This window comes from Priapulus caudatus, unplaced genomic scaffold, assembly GCF_000485595.1.
Source record: "Priapulus caudatus unplaced genomic scaffold, Priapulus_caudatus-5.0.1 Scaffold81, whole genome shotgun sequence".
Classification (NCBI taxonomy): domain Eukaryota; kingdom Metazoa; phylum Priapulida; class Priapulimorpha; order Priapulimorphida; family Priapulidae; genus Priapulus; species Priapulus caudatus.
In genome coordinates this window covers 605,939-625,005 of record NW_014577142.1, presented here as the reverse complement: position 1 = coordinate 625,005, position 19,067 = coordinate 605,939, and the positions used below count along the sequence as shown (strand labels likewise).

Sequence of the window (19,067 nt, the reverse complement as noted above, 5' to 3'; positions counted from 1 at the left end):
AAATGAAAAGTGCAACCCATTCGTACATGCTGTTATAATAACTTTTTGTCATTTACACCATATTACTATTATGATCCACGGGTTCTAAGTTGGGTTCTGCTGTCATATAAATGTCATACGTAACAGTTTTCCCCCATGCTTATTATCTTATTACACTTATTTGTAAATATTGATATTGTGTGCAATGTTATATTGTCGATTTTTACCCAATGTTCCTATTGTGTCCAATTATTAGTAGTATGAATTAGTAGCACGATTTTACCCAGCGCAGCGGGTACCCGCAGCTAGTCGTTTATACGTTCGTTTGCAGTATCACTGTCGCAGCCGCCTGCTGTCTGTGATAGACTTCTTCATTGCAGTGCATTAGTTGACGTAATCGTAAATCAATAGGAAGTTCAGTTGTCTTTGTATAAATCGGTTTATCTCACTTTGAAAACTTGATTTTGATCTTAATAGGCAGAGCCCACTTTTGCAAATGTTAACCCATCCATCTGGCCTAAATACATTGGAGTTTTATTCTTCACTTTCTGTTTCTCTCTTTTTGATTTTCTTTGAAAAGCAGGGAGTTTTTATGTAAGCATGACTGATCATAGATTCATCTGTGTAGACGGGTAACCAGTAAGATATTGGTAGGCATGGTTGAGCACTTGAATATAGCTTGGATTTCAGTGAAAGCGTCTATAGCCTTATAGTAATGTTTTGTGTTTCAGTCGATGAAAGCATGTAAGAGTTTTTCAACAGCTGATTGGTGTAGACTATTTGAACTGACGTTCATCGGCGAGGAAGGTACGTAGAACTACCCATCATTAACCAATAGAGATATATATTCAATATTTACCCACACATAGTGTCTAACATTCTTGCAATGAAGGAGGATTTTATTCTACATTCCATTTTGCATAGGTCTGGACTGGGGAGGACTGCGCAGGGAGTGGTTTGAGTTAATGTGCACTGCACTATTTGATCCACAAAATCAACTGTTCACTCGTTTCAAGAATGACAATCAAGGCTTAGTAAGTACCAGCAGCAGTTGTACAACATGTGTGTATTCATATTAGATTGTTATATTGTTATTAATTGTTACATGTAATATTCGTGTGCGTGCCTCATAACTCGTTTGAGATCTAATATGTAAAGTGTTTGTTTAGATTTCATCTGAATCGTGCATCTGGCTTATTTTAGGTTCACCCTAACCCACGCAGACAGGTGACATTAAAACTAAAATACTATGAATTCGCCGGCAAGCTTATTGGTAAATGTTTGTACGAGTCGTCACTAGGGGGCGGCTACAGGCAGCTAGTGAAAGCGAGATTCACCCGATCATTCCTTGCACAGCTGATTGGACTACGTGTTCACTACAAGGTAGGGTGACTGATCATATACCAGATTAGGATGATTATACTGTGGTCATTATCATGTACCTAGGCGCAATCAGATCGGAGTAATTAATTTTCATACCAATGACTGTAAATTTGACGTTTTCCATGAAGTGAGTGCAGGTGTGGTTTATTACGGTGATGACCATTACTATACTATTTACCTACGTTTTACTAATAATTTTACCGATTTGTAAACATTTTGACAGTCGTGACGGAAATGTTTATATATTATGGCATTTTTTTTAATTATAGGTGTGCCATTTATTTCTTATTTTCCTAAACTAATTCTGGTAGTTGTTGGTGCAGTACTTTGAGCAGGACGATCCAGATTTCTATGTTGCTAAGATTCGTTACATAGAGGAGAACAGTGTGGAAGACCTGGAGCTCTACTTTGCTGAGGAACAGTACAATGATAACGGCAAGCTAGAAAAGGTAGGTGAATGCGAGTTGGAATTAAAGGGGGGCATTCCCATTTGCAGTTCAGCCTGCGGTGTGGTGTGCATAGATGGGGCATGTAGAGAATACATGCATAACATTCAGGGATATACAGGGCAGGCAGGAATTAATGAAGGGATGTTCCCGTTGACAGTAGCAAAATGTGCCATCTACTGGTGAGATGAGTTTCCAGTCATTTCAACTTAGGACAAAAACTTTCACTTACAGAGAGTTTTGTATTTCAAACCCTGCACAGATGTATCCATTGTAAAAAAACATCTATACATTTATGTGATGCATATATTAGATGAGCTTGTTTATTCATCATAGCAGGGGCAGATGATGACAAATCGCCCCTGATTTGTCATCATCTATGCCTGATCATATCTTATCAACCCCACTTGCATATACCATATTGTTAAAGTTAAACTTTAAGTGTACTCACCAGTGTTGTAGGTCTCGAGACTGGTCTTGGCCTCGAGACCGGTCTCGAGACCGTTTTCCTTGGTCTCGGCCTCGGTCTCGGCCTCGGAGTGCAATGACTTGGACTCGGACTCGGACTCGAGCCCTCTGGACTCGAGGACTCGGGTCGAGACCGGCTCGAGGCCACTACATACATAGTAGTTATAGATGCTGTTTGTCGCGCTTTAAATCGCGCGTGGGCCGAGTTCACGCGCATCATTCGCAACCACGGGCATAATAATGTACACAGGCGCGCGGTTAATCAATCGTCTACTGCGGCTGGCAGCAAGCTACGTTGTTTTTGCCGAAGGGTAGACTGGTATCCGCCTTGATGTATCCGCCGCATAGTCTTGATGTTTCTCAAATGTAACGAGCATGTACTGTAAGGAGTAATTTACTCAAGGAGAGATCTGTTCAGATGTTGCTGAGAGTTGTTATGCACTATGCATTATAATCATTTATACATATTACATAGTACAAAAATACATGACTGTATGCATGACTTCATTCGCATTTTTCGTTTGTTAATTAAACTTTGTTCATCAAACTTTGCTTGTTTATGATTACTCATCGCAGCAATCGCAAGGCAACTAATACAGTGTGTACGCGCATTACATACATTGTATAAATCGACAAAATGATGACTTACGCGTAAGTCGTTATTTTCCTAAGTCGACACAAATATGCTGGTCCCAAAAGTGTCGACTTATGCAAGTTTTATGGTACTTTCTATTTTATGCAAACAAGTGACAGATCCAGGGGACAGGAAACACCCCCCCATTTTTGAACAAACACATACATAGAAGTGAGTGGCCTTGTCGGTCTGTGCCCCCCTTTTTTTTTATCAAAACTGGACTCGGACTCGGACTCGGACTCGGGTGGTGTGGACTCGGACTCGGGTGGCGCGGACTCGGACTCGGACTCGGGGGGTGCGGACTCGGACTCGGACTCGGACTCGGGGGGTGCGGACTCGACTACAACACTGGCTACTACTCACACACTAACCTGGTTGATGTGCTGCTGCTACTGCAGGTCATAGAGTTGGTGCCAGGCGGTATCAAGATACGAGTGACAAACCAGAACAAATTGCGCTATCTCAACAGTCTCGCACAGTATAGACTGGCTACAGATGTCCAGCAGGAGGTCGAATACTTCCTGAAAGGACTCAATGACCTCATCCCGGACAATCTGCTCAGCATCTTCGATGAGAATGAGCTCGAGGTGAGAAGCCTGGGAAGACAGCACTGCAGCGCCACCTAGCGGAAGTGAAACTGTCATCACATCATTCATAGCGGCCACTCTGCCTGAAGGGCTCCATGATTCTTTGGTTACTAGGGGAATGCATTTATAACTCAGACCGGAATCAAGCCTTTGTCTAGTCCTAAGCCTTTCATACCCCTGACTTTATACTAACACTAATTAATATCCCAGAGTACAAAATTAAGTCCTCAGTTTTTGTAAATATGGAGATCATTTTAGTGCCACATTTTGTTGTCAATGTTATTCGATAATTCAAATATATGCAAGATTTAAAAAAAAAATTTAAAAAATTTCAGCAATTGTTGTTAGGTAATGCCATCGCCACACGACTAACACTAGTGTATGTGTGCATGTGATCACAGCTACTGATGTGTGGAACTGGTAACTTCAGCATCTCAGAGTTCAAGCAGCATCACATCGTTAATGGCTCTTCATACGAACACAAGAAGGTAAGCAATGCAGAAATAACATTTCGTCCACTGTCATTTGCTGCATTATTCTAGTCCTGTAATGGTGAACGTAGCTATACTATGGTATATATACTCCTGTCCATTTGTGTCATGTACTATGAACTTGGCAGCCCTGATCAGCATTTCTAGCATGACAAAATTTATTTTCCTCCACATTCTAAGCTGTGGTATTGCTTTTTTTCTTTAATCTAATTCATACTCGAGTAGAACCTTGTTTCCCCTGTTTCATATTCCTCAATACTAGTTTTTTTTTGGTGCTAAAAACTTAAATGTTATGTATTATCGGACGTAATCTTCACAAGTGCAAAATCTTCACTGCTAACATTTATATCTGGTGATATATGGCTCTAGTTTCATAAATGTCAGATTTGCAATCTACCTACTATAAATCAGATATTAGTGTACGCCCTGATATTCTGTCGGACTCCCTGATTTTACACATGCAGGAGTCTGTGTGACTCCCTGAAAATTCTGCTATACTAACTACTTCGTTCCAGAGCATGGCCTCGCGGAATTGCCGTATTTTTTCAGCAATTGTCCAAAGACAATTTGGCAGCCGTACAACTGCATGAATATTCAAAATAAGCACACGCGTTATTGTTAATATCTTTAGTTTTGAACTTCAGACTGCGGACTCCCTCATTTTGCTGCGGACTCCCTCTTTTTGAGGGCAGGACTCGCCGGACTCCCTTGTTCAAAAGTTAATTTCTACCCCTGTTTATATATTAAGTGGTAGAAATGCACAAGCTTTTTTGAAGCAGAGAAAAAAGTCATTTAAATCAAGATACCATTGTAGACTTAAAGTAACGGAATTGGACTTAGGTGTGTGAATTAATTCTACCTTGAAACAGCGGCGAGAGAAGTGGCTCCTTTTTATTCAACAAGTTGAAACGAATTATTAGTGATATATTGTCCAAGCTATGTCAGTAAAGGGATGAAATTAAGCTATGCTAATTTCATATGGTAACTAAAGCTATGACATGGTTTTTTGTGTTTTATTCATGGATTCTCTGTATATGTATATTCTCTTTATAACTCTAGTGAAATTTCATGTTGTTTCCTAGGTGCTGGACTGGTTCTGGACGTTAGTTGCTAGCTTCACAGAGGAAGAGATGGCCCGGTTACTACAGTTCACTACAGGCTGCTCACAACTGCCTCCTGGTGGATTTTCTGAACTTATCCCAAAATTCCAAATCAGTGCCACGCCTGCGTTTGGCACACTGCCTACAGCTCATACTTGGTAATACATTCGAATTATGGGCCATTAATTATACTTATTTACAAATAGTATTTTTCTACAATTATATTTTAATAAGATTTCCTAATTTTATGATTCTGATATGGTAAAATAAACTTACAATTTTTTAATATATAATATTTAAAAACTAACTATAATATTTAAATTATTACTTTAAGTTAATCAGTTCTTGTGTCATAATAGAATCCATTCTATTACAGACAAGCTAGTGCTTCTATGTGAGCAAATCCTCATTCTAACAGTGTGCATTCGGTTGTTACCATATAACTTACAGTGAGTACTGACTGATAAACGTGTTTATTTTCCCATGAAGTCTACCTTGTGTTTACCGGCTTGAAATATTTGCAGTTTCAATCAACTCTGCCTACCAGACTATAACTCCTTGGAGGACTTTCAGAGAGCTCTACTGCTCGCCATAAATGAGGGAAGTGAGGGATTCGGTATGGCATAGATTGAAGTGAGCTCAGTTCATGTAAGGTTATGATGCTCCGAGGGACATTCTGTATCGTCTATGTAAATGTGTACCTTCTCGGTATCTTGTAAGTGAGTACAAATGTTCTGTCTTTTGCTATCGAAGATCTATATATTCCATATTTACGGTTTCATACTTTATGAGGTGACTCATCATGAATGCCAGTCAGCATGTTATAGCAAGGTCTGCGTCTGTTATGGACCCACTCTCTCAGTCATTTTTGCGTGCCGTAACATTGTGTGTGGTCATGTCATCTGTTGTAGCAGCATGTTATTTATCGTATGTTGCATACCATTGTGTTATATGTTGTCATATTTCATGTACTATCACATTGTGTTACATGTCATTGTTCTGCATGTCAGTGTGCTTGCATTTAATTATCGTGATCGCATGAACCTGGCATGAGGGTAGTGTATAGGAATTTGTTTATCAATAACATCATCGTTACAAGGAGATGTAAATATTGAGGTTTGAGCTAATATAAAAGCATTTATTCATTTGATATTTTGTATAATATTGACTTTCTCATTTTTGTGACCAAAGAATAAACCTGTATTAAACTCGAAGTGATAATTTATAGTAAGTTTATTTAAATTAAACGAGCTCATTAATGTGGGTATTCAAAGTGTTATTAAATTTAATTTTTACTTGTGTGATCTTAAAATGTTAAAATTATACTTTTTCAATTTACGGATTAGATACTTTTAGATATCTCTTTGTGGATATGTATATCTAGCTATACAAGATGTATAGATGTTTACAATGTAATGTAGAATAGAGTTGTTTGTTCAGGGTATTTAGACATTCTATAAGATTTATAGTTAACCAGATAGATGGCAATGCCAACAGAGCTCCGAAGTGATGACGTTACGGTGGCATGACAACGAACCCACTGGTTCTAAACAATCATATGCTCTGGTAACATTAACTGCGTGAAAATGGTGTCGTGTTTTGTACCCGATTGTAACCATCATTCTGAGAGTCATTATTGCAGTTTTTATAGATTTCCAAAGGATGGAAGTGAAAAGCAACGAAAAAAAAATAAAAATAATAATAATAATATTGTAAGATCGACTTGCTACCGATGCTTTACCGCTGTCTGCAGCGCACACACTCGTGTTTTACGTACGCACAACATTTTCACACAGTTAATGTTATGGAGCCAGTGGGTTGTTTAGAACCAGTGGGTTCGTTGTCATGCCACCGTGACGTCACACTTCGGTACTAAATTTTGTTGTTGTTGTTGTTGTTGTTGTTGCTTTTCACTTCCATCCTTTGGAAATCTATAAAAACTGCAATAATGACTCTCAGAATGATGGTTATAATCGCGTACAAAACACGACACCATTTTCACGCAGTTAAATTGACTACGTCACGAATTTTCCATGGTAAAATTTGTAAAAAAAAAATTCCCATTTTTTTACATTAAAAGTAAGAACTAACGTTACTAAATATATTCTCAAACTCTCACCTGATAAAAATGTTTTTACGTTGGTTAAATTTGCAAAAATCTAGACAATTTGGTAATTTCTGTTGTCTAACACTATTCCCCCAGTACTGTTCAGATACTGGCGTCTCTCCGTTTTTCACCGGCAAAATTAGGGCATATAAAGAAGGTATATAAGCATGAAAAGTAAACAGAAACACTAATTGTATTTTCATACATTATATTTTGTACAAATAACACACAAATATACTACTTGATGGTGCTAGAAATTCGTGACGTAATCACTTTAAAGTGATTACGTCACGAATATATGATATATATGATTGTTTAGAACCAGTGGGTTCGTTGTCATGCCACCGTGACGTCATCACTTCGGAGCTCTATGCCTAACTATACTAAGTGTTACGTTAAATGATAACAGGGTACTTGGCTTAGACGTTAGTTAATCCATCAATCCCATAACACACTAGCTGTTCAGGTGCATTCGTCATGGGAATCTTTGTTTTGCTCAAGTCATTGTGGTTCTACCAGCTGACACAGCCTTGCAATATTCATTGAGTGTTCAATACCAGTGCAACTGAGCGTTCTACTTGTGTAGACCACGCGTGTAATACCCTTTATTTGGGAATGTAGCAAAGAGAGACGGAAGTTAAGGTACTCGCCAGTGTTATAAAATGCAAGAACGCTCAATAATCTCGTGAGCTCTCTTGGATTTGATCTACTGAAAGCAGTAGTAACATGCTGCGGCACAGTTGAAATCGAATTTGTCTGTATTTCTACTTATATCATTACTATAAGAAGATAGGTCATAATATTGCACATCAAATCTTGAAAAAAACGAGTTAATATTTACTTAACTAGATACGTAAATTGTCATGTATGTAGATAGTGTCAATGTGCACGTATGTTGTAAAGACCTTACGCCTCATCCGTTGCGACAATGACAAGTGAATTCGAAGCCAACGGACAGAAAATGGTTCCACCTGAAATGTTGCCAATGCAAAATCACAAAGAAATGTCATTATTATTTCTTTAATGAGTATTTAAGCCACAGAAATTGGAACCATCGTTCATTCGCTCGTAATAATGTACATCATATCAGGAGCTTATAAAAGGAATTCCTTTTATGAGCTCCTGATCATATGTAAATCAGCCATAAATGGGCGTGGTATCTTACAGATAAGGTGTTCAGTTGTTTAATCTGCTCCTGCGTCACAGTGTATCAAATTTTAATAAATAGCGCGGTGATTGTGGAACGCCTATGTTTGCTTGAGGGGTAATACAGATATGGGGTGGCACGGCATTGTGTTTTAATCGACAAGTCATCAATGTTCATTTCACTCTCGTATTACAATCATACGTGTTATCACAGATTAAGGATTTGGTGACGGATGTTAAATAGCAAGAGATGTTTGTAGAACTGCAGCGACCAGTGTGCTGTGTCTGAACTGTAGCGCAAGGTGCAGACTGTTTTGCTGACTAATTCGAACAGCAACAATCTTTGTATGCGCACTCGCGTGTAGTAAGAAACACCAAATAAACTGTTGTGTTGCCTGCTAGAAACGTCTTTTGATAACGTCCAATGATTGATCGTCTACAAATGAGTGAAATATGATCTATATAAAGATTTTATATACTTTTTGTAGACAACTGTCAACATCTTTGCATCGCCAACAGAACAATAATTAATCATCAATTGATTGATCATAGAATCGATCAATCATTGCGTTATTGTACAGCCGATGGCGAATTACTGCTCCGCGGGAGTTTTGAGGGGTGATGTTTGCCTCTATGCATGTCCCGCCCAATCCGGCGATGGTTTTAAAGGAAGAAATGAATCAGCATGGGTCTTCGTTATCTGAAACGTTATCGTCTATCGAAACCTGAATGCGATCTGGACATCACCCTTGTCGGCTTCTGAAACGTTACAAACATCTAATCTGACGCAAAATTTTTAGGCCCGTGTAGGCCTACTGCAGTGTTGGCTTGCCAAAGGTCCGGTTCGTTCATTGTTCATATGGCATCTCCGCAGCCTAATGCGCGTGTCAACTTGTTTATTCAACTACTGCGGCACAGGATATATAATTACGTAGAACCACGAAAACTACAGCATTATTTACACTTACTCCTCTTACACTTTACCTTACTTGCTCATTTACATTTACGAACTCGTTCTAGGGAATGCCCAGCGTGCATTCTATCGCGCCACTCAACATTTCTTAATTAAAGATTGTAATAATTTCATTTAATTCCCCTTTTATAAATTGTAATATAAGCTACATTCCATTGGCCTGAAGATTGGCAGCTTAGTGTGCTAACCAATCTGTTATGTTACATCGGGAATTCTCTATCTTTATATTTTTACCATACATTTACGGAAGCAACAGACTAAATTTACTACTAACATTATACTAAAGTCAAATTCCTATATTTAAAATAGAATGAAATGCGAAAACAGTCAAGGAAAAATTTAAAATTGTGACTTATGTGATCATTTCATTTACTTTTCTGTTATAATCAATTTGATGGCATTCTGCCAAGAACACGCATTCAACGGTGACTTGGGTTTGATAACGGGTATTGTAATCCTCATAAATACACGTGTTTATTAAGTTATATTGATATGCAATTGGAGCCCACATCCATATTTGTTCCCTTCTGCAGCGAACCTCAATTGTTCGTTACATGGTAATTTGGGATAAAGATATGGCGCACATCTAAGCTACAATAGGATCGTATATAGGTAATAAAAATATTTTGTCAATATATATGAGTGAGCTTTACTACGGAGTAAATGGCCCGGTATTGACAGCGGTGATGATTGCGGCCACGGTAAATACGTAGACACAGCCAACTACGTTGTAAGATTGTCTGCGATGGGGGACTATACAGTCTCGATCGCTATACAAGCCCCGTGCACGCGATTTGTGAACGTGATCATAGAAGCTGGTTACTTGAGTGAAACGTACTTTTGCATCACATAGGATTGAGCCAGCTGGTGTCCTGTCCCTCATTGCTACCCCAGTTATCTCCCTTCGTGGTTACTCGAATGGGTGTCTCCCTGCTCACGCATAAGATGACGGCAATGGCACTGAGCAAGATGATGAGGCTGACACCTCCGATAATCATAACGATCACTGTAACAAGAATGAAACAAACTATTATATGTGGATATACACATATTTATTTTTATTTATTTATATTCATTATATGTATATATATAAAATGTTTTACAATTATATTATATATATATATATAATACCAGTGGGGACAGTGTGCACCATTATAAACATTAATATTATTTAATTCGTATATTAAATTGTTACATAAAACTCGTTATTTGCAGTCTTGTAAACGTATTCAAGCGTAGTAGCGCAAGCAAACAAATATTCGGGATCATTCAGAAAGGTATTGTCCTGACAGAAAGTAAACAAAAAATAGTTGGTTTTCACCAACTGACTTTACCTGTAAGGTCTGTTTGACATCTTGAGCCGCTATACCAGGTCATGCAACTAGAAAGTAAGTCCACGTAGTATATATATTATATATCAAGAGCTAATAATACCTAGAGTGTACAACGGAAAAACGGGAAAATAGTGCTATTTCACGACAACATCATTCTACTTTGCCTGCGAGTCTAGAATAATTTTATGGTATTGCATTAAGCAGAATTCTTTGATCTCTAAAACAAGACCAACCGCTTGTCAATACGATACTCCTAGGCTGAGATATTGGCTCCTAAACCTCCCCTCCCACATGCCTCACGCCGCCTCGCATCCCGGTTATTCAGCTACCTCAACGCCCCTAAGCATTGCTTCGTGAAAGTTCGGTTTTTCCGCGATAACTTTATGAATGAACGGCGTTTCGGTTATCATAGGTGACTTTCGGGGGCATCGCCTATGCCCTTATCTCCCATTATCTTTCCTAGCACGGCTAATGCCTGTCATGATGGAGCCGGCAATGTTTTCTAAATTAAGTCTTTACAACGCAGCTCAGTTACTATATGGTGTAGTAAAAGTACCAAATTTGGGCATGTGACATCAATTATCAGCGCTCCAAGCGGTGACGGAAACCGATAGCCAAAATGCTTAGGGGCGTTGAGGTAGCTGAATAACCGGGATGCGAGGCGGCGTGAGGCATGTGGGAGGGGAGGTTTTGGAGTCAATATCTCAGCCTCGGAGTATCGTATTGATAAGCGGTTTGTCTTGTTTTAGAGAGCAAAGAATTCTGCTTAATGCAATACCATAAAATTATTCTAGACTCGCAGGCAACGTAGAATAATGTTGTCGTAAAATAGCACTATTTTCCCGTTTTTCCGTTGTACACTAGGTATTATTCGCTCTTGTATATAATTATATATATATATATATATATATATATATATATATATATTATGTGAGTGTATAATATCAAGAGCGCCTAAATCCCTAGGTTTAGACGGGCTTACATGGTCTTGATACTGCGTATGATATCAATTCGTTGAGCAGTAAATGCGTTTGGAATAAATTCATATAAAATTATGACGAAAATCACACGAAGACGTGGTTGTGTATATGTTTATACCTGCACTCCACATTGTCATTAATTTCAAGACAGGTGCCAGCATTGAGGCAGTAGTCGTCGCTGCACGTCGGCACTGGTGGCGTGACGATCGGCCCCTCACAGAACTCTCCAGGATCAACATCCGGTGCCACGCTGACGTCCGTGTACCCAGGCGGACACGCGCAGGTGAACCACAGGTTGCTCTCGTCAGGTGTGCAGGCGGCTACGTCTTCGTTTTCCCAGCAGTAGTTTAGGGTTGGGTAACGCTGGTCGCACATGCTCAATTCTGAATTGCAGCAGCAACATGAAACCTATCGTTACATCACGCTAATACGAGCGGAAAACACGAAAAGCGCCTGAATATATAACTCCTTACCAACCCCTTACTGCCTTAAAACCTGCCTCTGCTAACATGTAAATGGACACATTTTTCCAACAGAATATTTGTTTGTAATCGTAATAACTAGTCTGGTGTCGCTCCATCCCACGCGCTCACATTTGGATAACACGCGTGATAATTTTATGTTAGGGCAGTGGCGTAGAAATTGAAGCACAATAAATCGCGCATCATGTTGTTGGGGTTGAGATTCGGGTTGGACGTAGGATTAGTTAGGGTGAGCATTATGGCTTTCTTCACCTAACATCATACCTAATTCTAACCTTAACCTGATCCATAACCCGAATAGTTACGCAAACGCCATGCCAAGCAGTGTTTTGACCCTACTCGGCAACCACACTTTATCACCCGCATTCACGTGCTCTCTGATCTTACGACTCCCACACCTATCCATAAATGACCGTCTCCCTCCGATGCTGGATGCCGACACACTACTACGTCGTGCCGCAGGTCCTACCTTCCTACCTTCTTCTACCTACCTTCTACAATCGCATCGTTAAATTGATCGGGTGCAGTGATGAGCACGGACCCTGTGTAAGCCGTGGTAGACCGCAGCCCGGTGTCTAACACCGACTCCATGTCACCGACGGCGAACCCTGTGAAGTTCTCCAACAGATAGCTGAGCAACATGTCCGCTTGGATTCCGTCAGTCACCGCTCCGTCGGTGCTGTTCATGGTCACGTTCAGATGGTGTACGTAGCGCGGCAGTGCAGCCATGAAATGAATGTGAGCAAACTCATTGTGCATGGCCTCAGACTGATTCATCACTCTCTCCACCTATAGAAAGGACATATTATTCGGATCATTAATATTTTATTTGGATCAGGTTCACTGTTGTTCCGGATTGTATCCGGTTAGTTTTCCGCGAGCATTCATTCACTAATATCGAGAATTTGCATGGAAGGATTCTAAGAATTAAGGTATAGTGTAATAAATAGCTCTCATCTCGTACCTGTCTCAGTAAAGCCCACTTACCAATATAATGAGTGAAGCCTCCAAATTTAGGAGTTCGGGAGAGCCAGGCACTTTGTAGTTGTCATTCCATTCTAAGTCAAAGTATAGTTCTGTCCATCGAGAGGTGACAGCTGAAATGTGAAACCGTTGTTTCTGAATAAGCTAATGATCTTTGTTCGTAAAACGGAACTGATCGAATTGCTTGCAAATTAAATCAGCTGAAGTTAAAAACCAATCCGGTTTCGGTAGACAAGGCAAACAGGTTGTCAGCTGTAGCGCGCTGCGTTCTCGTTATATATATAGGAACAATTATGTACTAGGTTTATATTATATTATATTATATATATATATATATTATATATTATATTATATTATATTATATTAGGAACTCTATTATAGGAACAATTACAATTTATAATATGTTCTGTGAGACCCCCCCCCCCCCTCCCAACACACACACACGCGCGCGCGCGCGTATTAATCAGACGTACATTTTCAGTTTAGTTCAGGCATGTATACTATTTGATATAAGTAAAGGAGATCATTACTAGTATATCTCGCATATCTTATCATGCGCACATATTTGATATGCTTATTTTGAATTTAATTTGTCCGTGAAAATTATGTTCGGGCAAAATATCGAACGCTGCGTCGGTATTTCTTTTGTTTCACGTAGTTATTACGGATTATTTTGAATCAGGTAAAATAAAACCCAAAGAATTATGAGCGTGTTTAACATGCAGATGCGACGTATATCGGAAATCCACATAACCAGTTATTACGCTTATCGGAGATTTCGCACATGACACAACGTGATTGACATATATCACAGTGCAATTAACAGTGAGATTTTCTTACGCACGTGTGAATGAACTCACAATGAACTCACATGTGAATGAATGAACTCACACGTGAAAAAACAAAGTAACTGAGCCATTGTTTGCCTAAAAATGCGCCCCAATTGTTGCATTGTTAGGCAAGCAATGGCTCAGTTACTTTGTTCGACTATCTCGACCCATTTTATTTATAACTTCACTCAGTGGGTTTACTATATATAAATTTTACTATATAACAGATAATTATATTCACGCGCATAATCACAAAGGCTGACCATCCACTCGATGCATTTCTATTCTATCACACGTAACCGAGTTAACTTTCACGATGATACACTTACGTAAGCATGCGTCGCTGGATGTCTGTGATGGGGGGCGCATGTAGCCGTATAGACAGCTGCACTGCTTGTTGCCAAACTTGTCTGCTTCACAGCGTTCATGTTGCTGCTGACAACAATCGCTAATGACGCTGCTACATGGCGCGCATTCTCCGCCCGTACCCGTGACTGTAATATACACACACGTGCCGACGTCGGCTAGTTAATATACGTTAGAACTACTGTATACGCCATATTTTTCGCGTAGAGACATTTTCGCGAATTCAGACTTTAAGGACAATTTCGCTAGTGGTTAATTTCGCGGTTGGTGAATTATTCGGTATTATTCGGTATGAATTATTCGCGTGCTGTTATTTTCGCGGTCGGGTACGCATTCGCAAAATTCGCGAAAATTAAACCACCGCGAAATATACAGCGTATACAGTATATGAATCCCTCGGAAAAATTGTGCTCAGCAATATTCACCAACATTTCATATCTCTGCGCACTGTAACGAGGCTCTCGTGATAGTAGGGCCGAGAGGGTCTATGTCCCCCGGGGTACTGCCGGAACGTACCCTGGGTACGGTCCGGTATACCGGAACATAGGCCTATCCTGGTACTATCTAATATGCCGAACCGTACCTCGCCTACTCCACTAACGAGTCTAGGGAGTCGCCTACGCCTACTCCCTAACCCGAACCCGAACCCTAACCCTAATCCTAACCCTAACCCTAATCCTAACCCTAACCATATCAAATAGTGACCAGGGTACGTTCCGGTATACCGGACCGTACCCAGGGTACGTTCCGGCAGTACCCTGGGGGACATAGACCCTATGAGCGATAGTAGGCCTACATTCCTATTTTGCACTTGTAAACTTATATGATACCATTCAGTAGATTTGCCTTTAATAGTTCACGCTTCAATAGCTCACCCTCTAATAGCTCATCATATAATATCACAGCTTTTACATACTAATCAACATTTAATTATAGCCTTTATATATGCGTGGATCACTTAACAGTATGTACCCTTTCATAGGTAACCCTATATCATTTCATATTAGTTTCATCCTATATCGCAACAGATATGTCAGATATGTGACACCAAACACTTACCCGCTGGCAGCAAAATAGCAAGCGTGATTCCTAGCAGCCATCCAACACGTAGCATTGCAGATATATACGATGGTACCGTGCTGGCGTTGCAACGGAATCTGTTGTTGCTGGTGGTAACGGCTTTACTGCCCACTTGCAGGTGGTCCGGAATAACCATGCACTTGATGATTTCAGATATGCCGCTTATACACAAACCTACCTATATTTGCGAATTTGCGCCATGATACACCGTCTTGTTATGTGTTGTTATCTGCCGTGGCATAGTTCACCTACTTTCACCTTCGTCGAGACTTGACGTGTTTACCTATGGTGATAGGCTGATAGCACAGCTAGAGACTATTCCAGCTGAAATACGAAACATACATGCATGCATTGAAATACAGTGATTGGTGTCGTAACGAATGTGAGCCTGAGTTTACACAGTACCATTCGCATATAATATATAGTTAATGTATAACAATATAACACTAATATCATATATATATATATATATATATATATAATGAAGGTAATATAAGGTAAATAATAAACGAAACCAGATAAAGAGTTCGTTATGAAGTACAAAAGGCCTCATTGATCCCCACAAATGTGTAGGCGGATGAGGTCAGATCCGATCCCCGTGGCCACTGAAGGTCATATGAGGTCGCAGAAGGACAACATTTCAATTTTTGGCCAAACGAAGCAAGATACGGGCTTTATTATGGTACATAAATGTTCCTCGACCACACAATTAAAGGTTGGGCTGATGCGATAAAATCGGACCTTCGGGGTTATGCAAGGTTGCTAGAGGTCACTTTTCATTATTACACAATGGAAATTTCTAGAAGCCTCCTGATCATATCTTACTGTGCAATAGAACATTCTAAAAACATCCTGTACATTCCATATTGCGCAATGACACTTTCTGGGAACTTCATGGATATTCCATATTCCTTAATATCGCTGGCCTATATCTAACATCGCCATGCTGCTCCCATGGTCAGCTTTACTTCGGGCGCTTAAAGGTCGGATCCCACAAAACCTCTTCATTCTTGCCCCGGAAGGAAATACCACTATAATGTTGTGTACCCACTACCCAGAAGCTTTGGCAGCATAGAATCATAGAATTGTTCAAACTGTTTTGCCACAATATTGTTTACCCTTTCATATTTTGTTTCGCTCTTATGAGTCAAATTATATATATATATATATATATATATATATATATATTATATCTATATATATATCTTTTAGAATTAGTAATTAATAGGGTCAGAATTTTCTCCCACAAAGTTGTTTTCCCTATTATTTTTTCCCCTTGAGGAATGGCAACGCCGGGTGTAAACCCCAGCTAGTATCATATTTATAAATATAACATAATTATATTAACATTGATATAAATATAATAATTTTAACTTGGGATGTATTTAATACACATCGGAAGTGGCCAGCGTGATCGTTAATTTTAAAAAATGCCCATTTACCTGACATATTTGCCCACCAGCTAGCGGCCGACTGTTCATTCTGGAAATTTACGAATATACCAATTTAGATATTGACCAAACGCATGTGTTCTGTAATATCTATGGATATAAATATTGGAATTAGGCTTTACGACATTTTAACAGGGGACTAAATCGTATATTAAAATCGTGTGGGGATTTGTTTTTATGGAGGGTTTTCTTGAAAAGTGATAATGGTTTGTTACAGTATTATAAGTACATGTAGGTATGTTAGGTATGTATAAGTAATAGTGTAAACAAAGCCGGGGGCCATGAGGCGGCGAAGGATAACATAGGAGCCGCCCGCAGCAAAGTCAATGACACGCGTATTACACCCTCGCTGGCGCGGCGGGCCCCGCGATCGCGCCGGGGGGTGCCGCCCGCGCGGCGGTTGGATAAGCGGCGCGGTAACGCGCGCCGCAGCAAGGGCGGGTGTGGTATTGCGGGCGCGGGCCGGTAACTTATTACCCACCGCGGCCTTGCGCGCGCCCCCGCGAGCACGCGGCGGTGGGGAGAAAATACCGCGTGGCGGGGCGCGCGCCTGCGGTGCGGCGGGTTGGGATTGTATATCATATCGGTGATATATTTACCACCGCGCGCGCCCGCGACCGGGAGGGGGGCCTTACTTCCATTTACGGGGAAAGAAAAGGGGGGGCGTGTCAACAGAGAGGGGCGGCGGGAAGTGTCCATTCGGGAAGAATCACGTGTGGTATGACGCAGGTAAACAGAGAAGCGATTGGTGAGCTTCGAGAAAGGAATGCGATTTGGGAGACATTATTGTATCCGTCACGCCGTGACGTGATGATGTAAAATATAAGCAATCGGAATTTCGCGGGGATCGCCGGGGAAGGGAGTCGAACAAAGGGTCTAGGCACAGGCACTTGAAGCGTTTCAATAAAATATAATGCTAAATAAATACGAAATCTATTTGCTACCAAATTCTTAATGTTTCTATACTCTCTTTCACCCATTATTGCCGACAGTTTTTTGTAAATTCCGCCCAAATCTGCTATATGCAACACACGCTACCGGCCGCCATACTTACGCTGCACACTGACACTTAAATATATAGTGTAACCACGCCCGTAGCGGCCGAGTACACTAATGACTCGAGGGCCGATCTGCCATGGTTATTCCCCAGGTATGATCTTGGCTCTCACCCTTTTCGTAGCAAGTCCAGTTTTCGCCTAGCTCCCACACCCTATTCCAGCGCTACTTATCCGCTCTACCTTCCACCGACCTACTTTCACCCCGCCGAGCGCCTCCGCGAACCGCAACTCTAAGGTACGACATTACTTGTATTCCATTACGCGACACGCGGCGCGAGTGTTACGACGCGGAGACATCTGTATAGTATCGTATGATTGTGTTTGATTAGAGTGAAATAGCCGCACGAGCAGTAGTTTTCATAATACTGTGTTTCTGTTATCTAGTGGCGCAACCTGGCGCTACCCTCAAAACGGGTGCCACTACGGCACCTACTAAACTGAGAACCTGGGAGCGGGAAGTGAGAGACTTCCTTCCTTAGAGTAGTGTAGTGTAGTGTAGTGTATATAGTGTAGCTCGTGATATCATGTAACAGGCACGTGTGATCGTATAGTCTGACCAGGTTCGTGTACAACAGATACGTGTGCAAATAGCACTTAAGCCACAGACAGTATAGTTATACTCATAGCTCCTTCGTACCCGTATGTGTTACCCGTGATCGTATGTTCGTGTCTACGTGTATTATTAGAGGCATCGCTGTATGCCGTGGTGACAAACTCTGAACGCCGCAGGTACATGGTTAGATTACAACAGCTTTACTGGCCCGAACGGCTCACACACATAACAGAGGTCCATGTAACTGAACCACACGTATACAGAAAGGTACGCGACATACAAAGCATAACTTACATAGTGAACGTTGAAGAGGGTAGCGATGAAAGCTCGAATAACTGTATAAGAAACGTTCGGCGTTGGATATGCAAATACTGAGAGACAGTACATAGATGGTTACGCAAGCCAACCAGTAAATACGATACAATACATACAATACATATCTTATACACCAGGCACATACAGACAAGCGACTGGTTTACAAATGCAGTACATATTTACGAGCGTGGAGTCTTCAGTCAGTGACGTCCAGCAGCGACGGTAGCGTGGTGATCCCCAGCAGGTGAGATCAGCGGAACCTGGTGCTGACAGCGTCGGGATCGAGCTGTCAGGCACCGTGAAACCGTGTCGAAAACGTC

General features: G+C 40.7%; 2 protein-coding genes across 2 annotated transcripts in view; one reads left to right on the top strand and one right to left on the bottom strand.

The window, feature by feature from the left end:
* Positions 1 to 6,302, top strand: part of LOC106821653 (apoptosis-resistant E3 ubiquitin protein ligase 1-like) — a 25,429-nt gene extending 19,127 nt beyond the window's left edge. The window contains exons 15-22 of the mRNA XM_014826543.1: positions 711 to 786; positions 904 to 1,013; positions 1,183 to 1,362; positions 1,686 to 1,811; positions 3,309 to 3,497; positions 3,899 to 3,985; positions 5,071 to 5,246; positions 5,613 to 6,302. Coding sequence (XP_014682029.1) covers positions 711 to 786; positions 904 to 1,013; positions 1,183 to 1,362; positions 1,686 to 1,811; positions 3,309 to 3,497; positions 3,899 to 3,985; positions 5,071 to 5,246; positions 5,613 to 5,715 — 1,047 coding nt within the window. The 3' untranslated portion in view covers positions 5,716 to 6,302. The remainder of the gene's footprint in view (positions 1 to 710; positions 787 to 903; positions 1,014 to 1,182; positions 1,363 to 1,685; positions 1,812 to 3,308; positions 3,498 to 3,898; positions 3,986 to 5,070; positions 5,247 to 5,612) is intronic.
* Positions 6,303 to 9,677: 3,375 nt separating this feature from the next.
* On the bottom strand, positions 9,678 to 15,582 carry LOC106804619. The gene is made up of 7 exons (XM_014805885.1): positions 15,350 to 15,582; positions 14,254 to 14,418; positions 13,098 to 13,207; positions 12,602 to 12,899; positions 11,747 to 12,011; positions 10,649 to 10,695; positions 9,678 to 10,320 (listed from the first exon to the last, which is right to left on the bottom strand). The coding sequence occupies exons 1-7, from the start codon at positions 15,504 to 15,506 to the stop codon at positions 10,160 to 10,162; spliced, it is 1,203 nt and encodes a 400-aa protein (XP_014661371.1). The 5' UTR covers positions 15,507 to 15,582; the 3' UTR covers positions 9,678 to 10,159.
* Between the last annotated feature and the right edge of the window lie 3,485 nt (positions 15,583 to 19,067).

What these genes read in the sequence shown, in the direction of transcription:
- LOC106804619 (XM_014805885.1), bottom strand. Translation starts at nt 15,506, where the DNA reads ATGGTTATTCCGGACCACCTGCAAGTGGGCAGTAAAGCCGTTACCACC. An exon ending in ATCCAGCGACGCATGCTTAC is followed by an intron (nt 13,208 to 14,253) that starts GTAAGTGTATCA and finishes TTCACATTTCAG; the next exon opens with CTGTCACCTCTCGATGGACA. An exon ending in ATGTCAAACAGACCTTACAG is followed by an intron (nt 10,321 to 10,648) that starts GTAAAGTCAGTT and finishes TTCTTGTTACAG; the next exon opens with TGATCGTTATGATTATCGGA.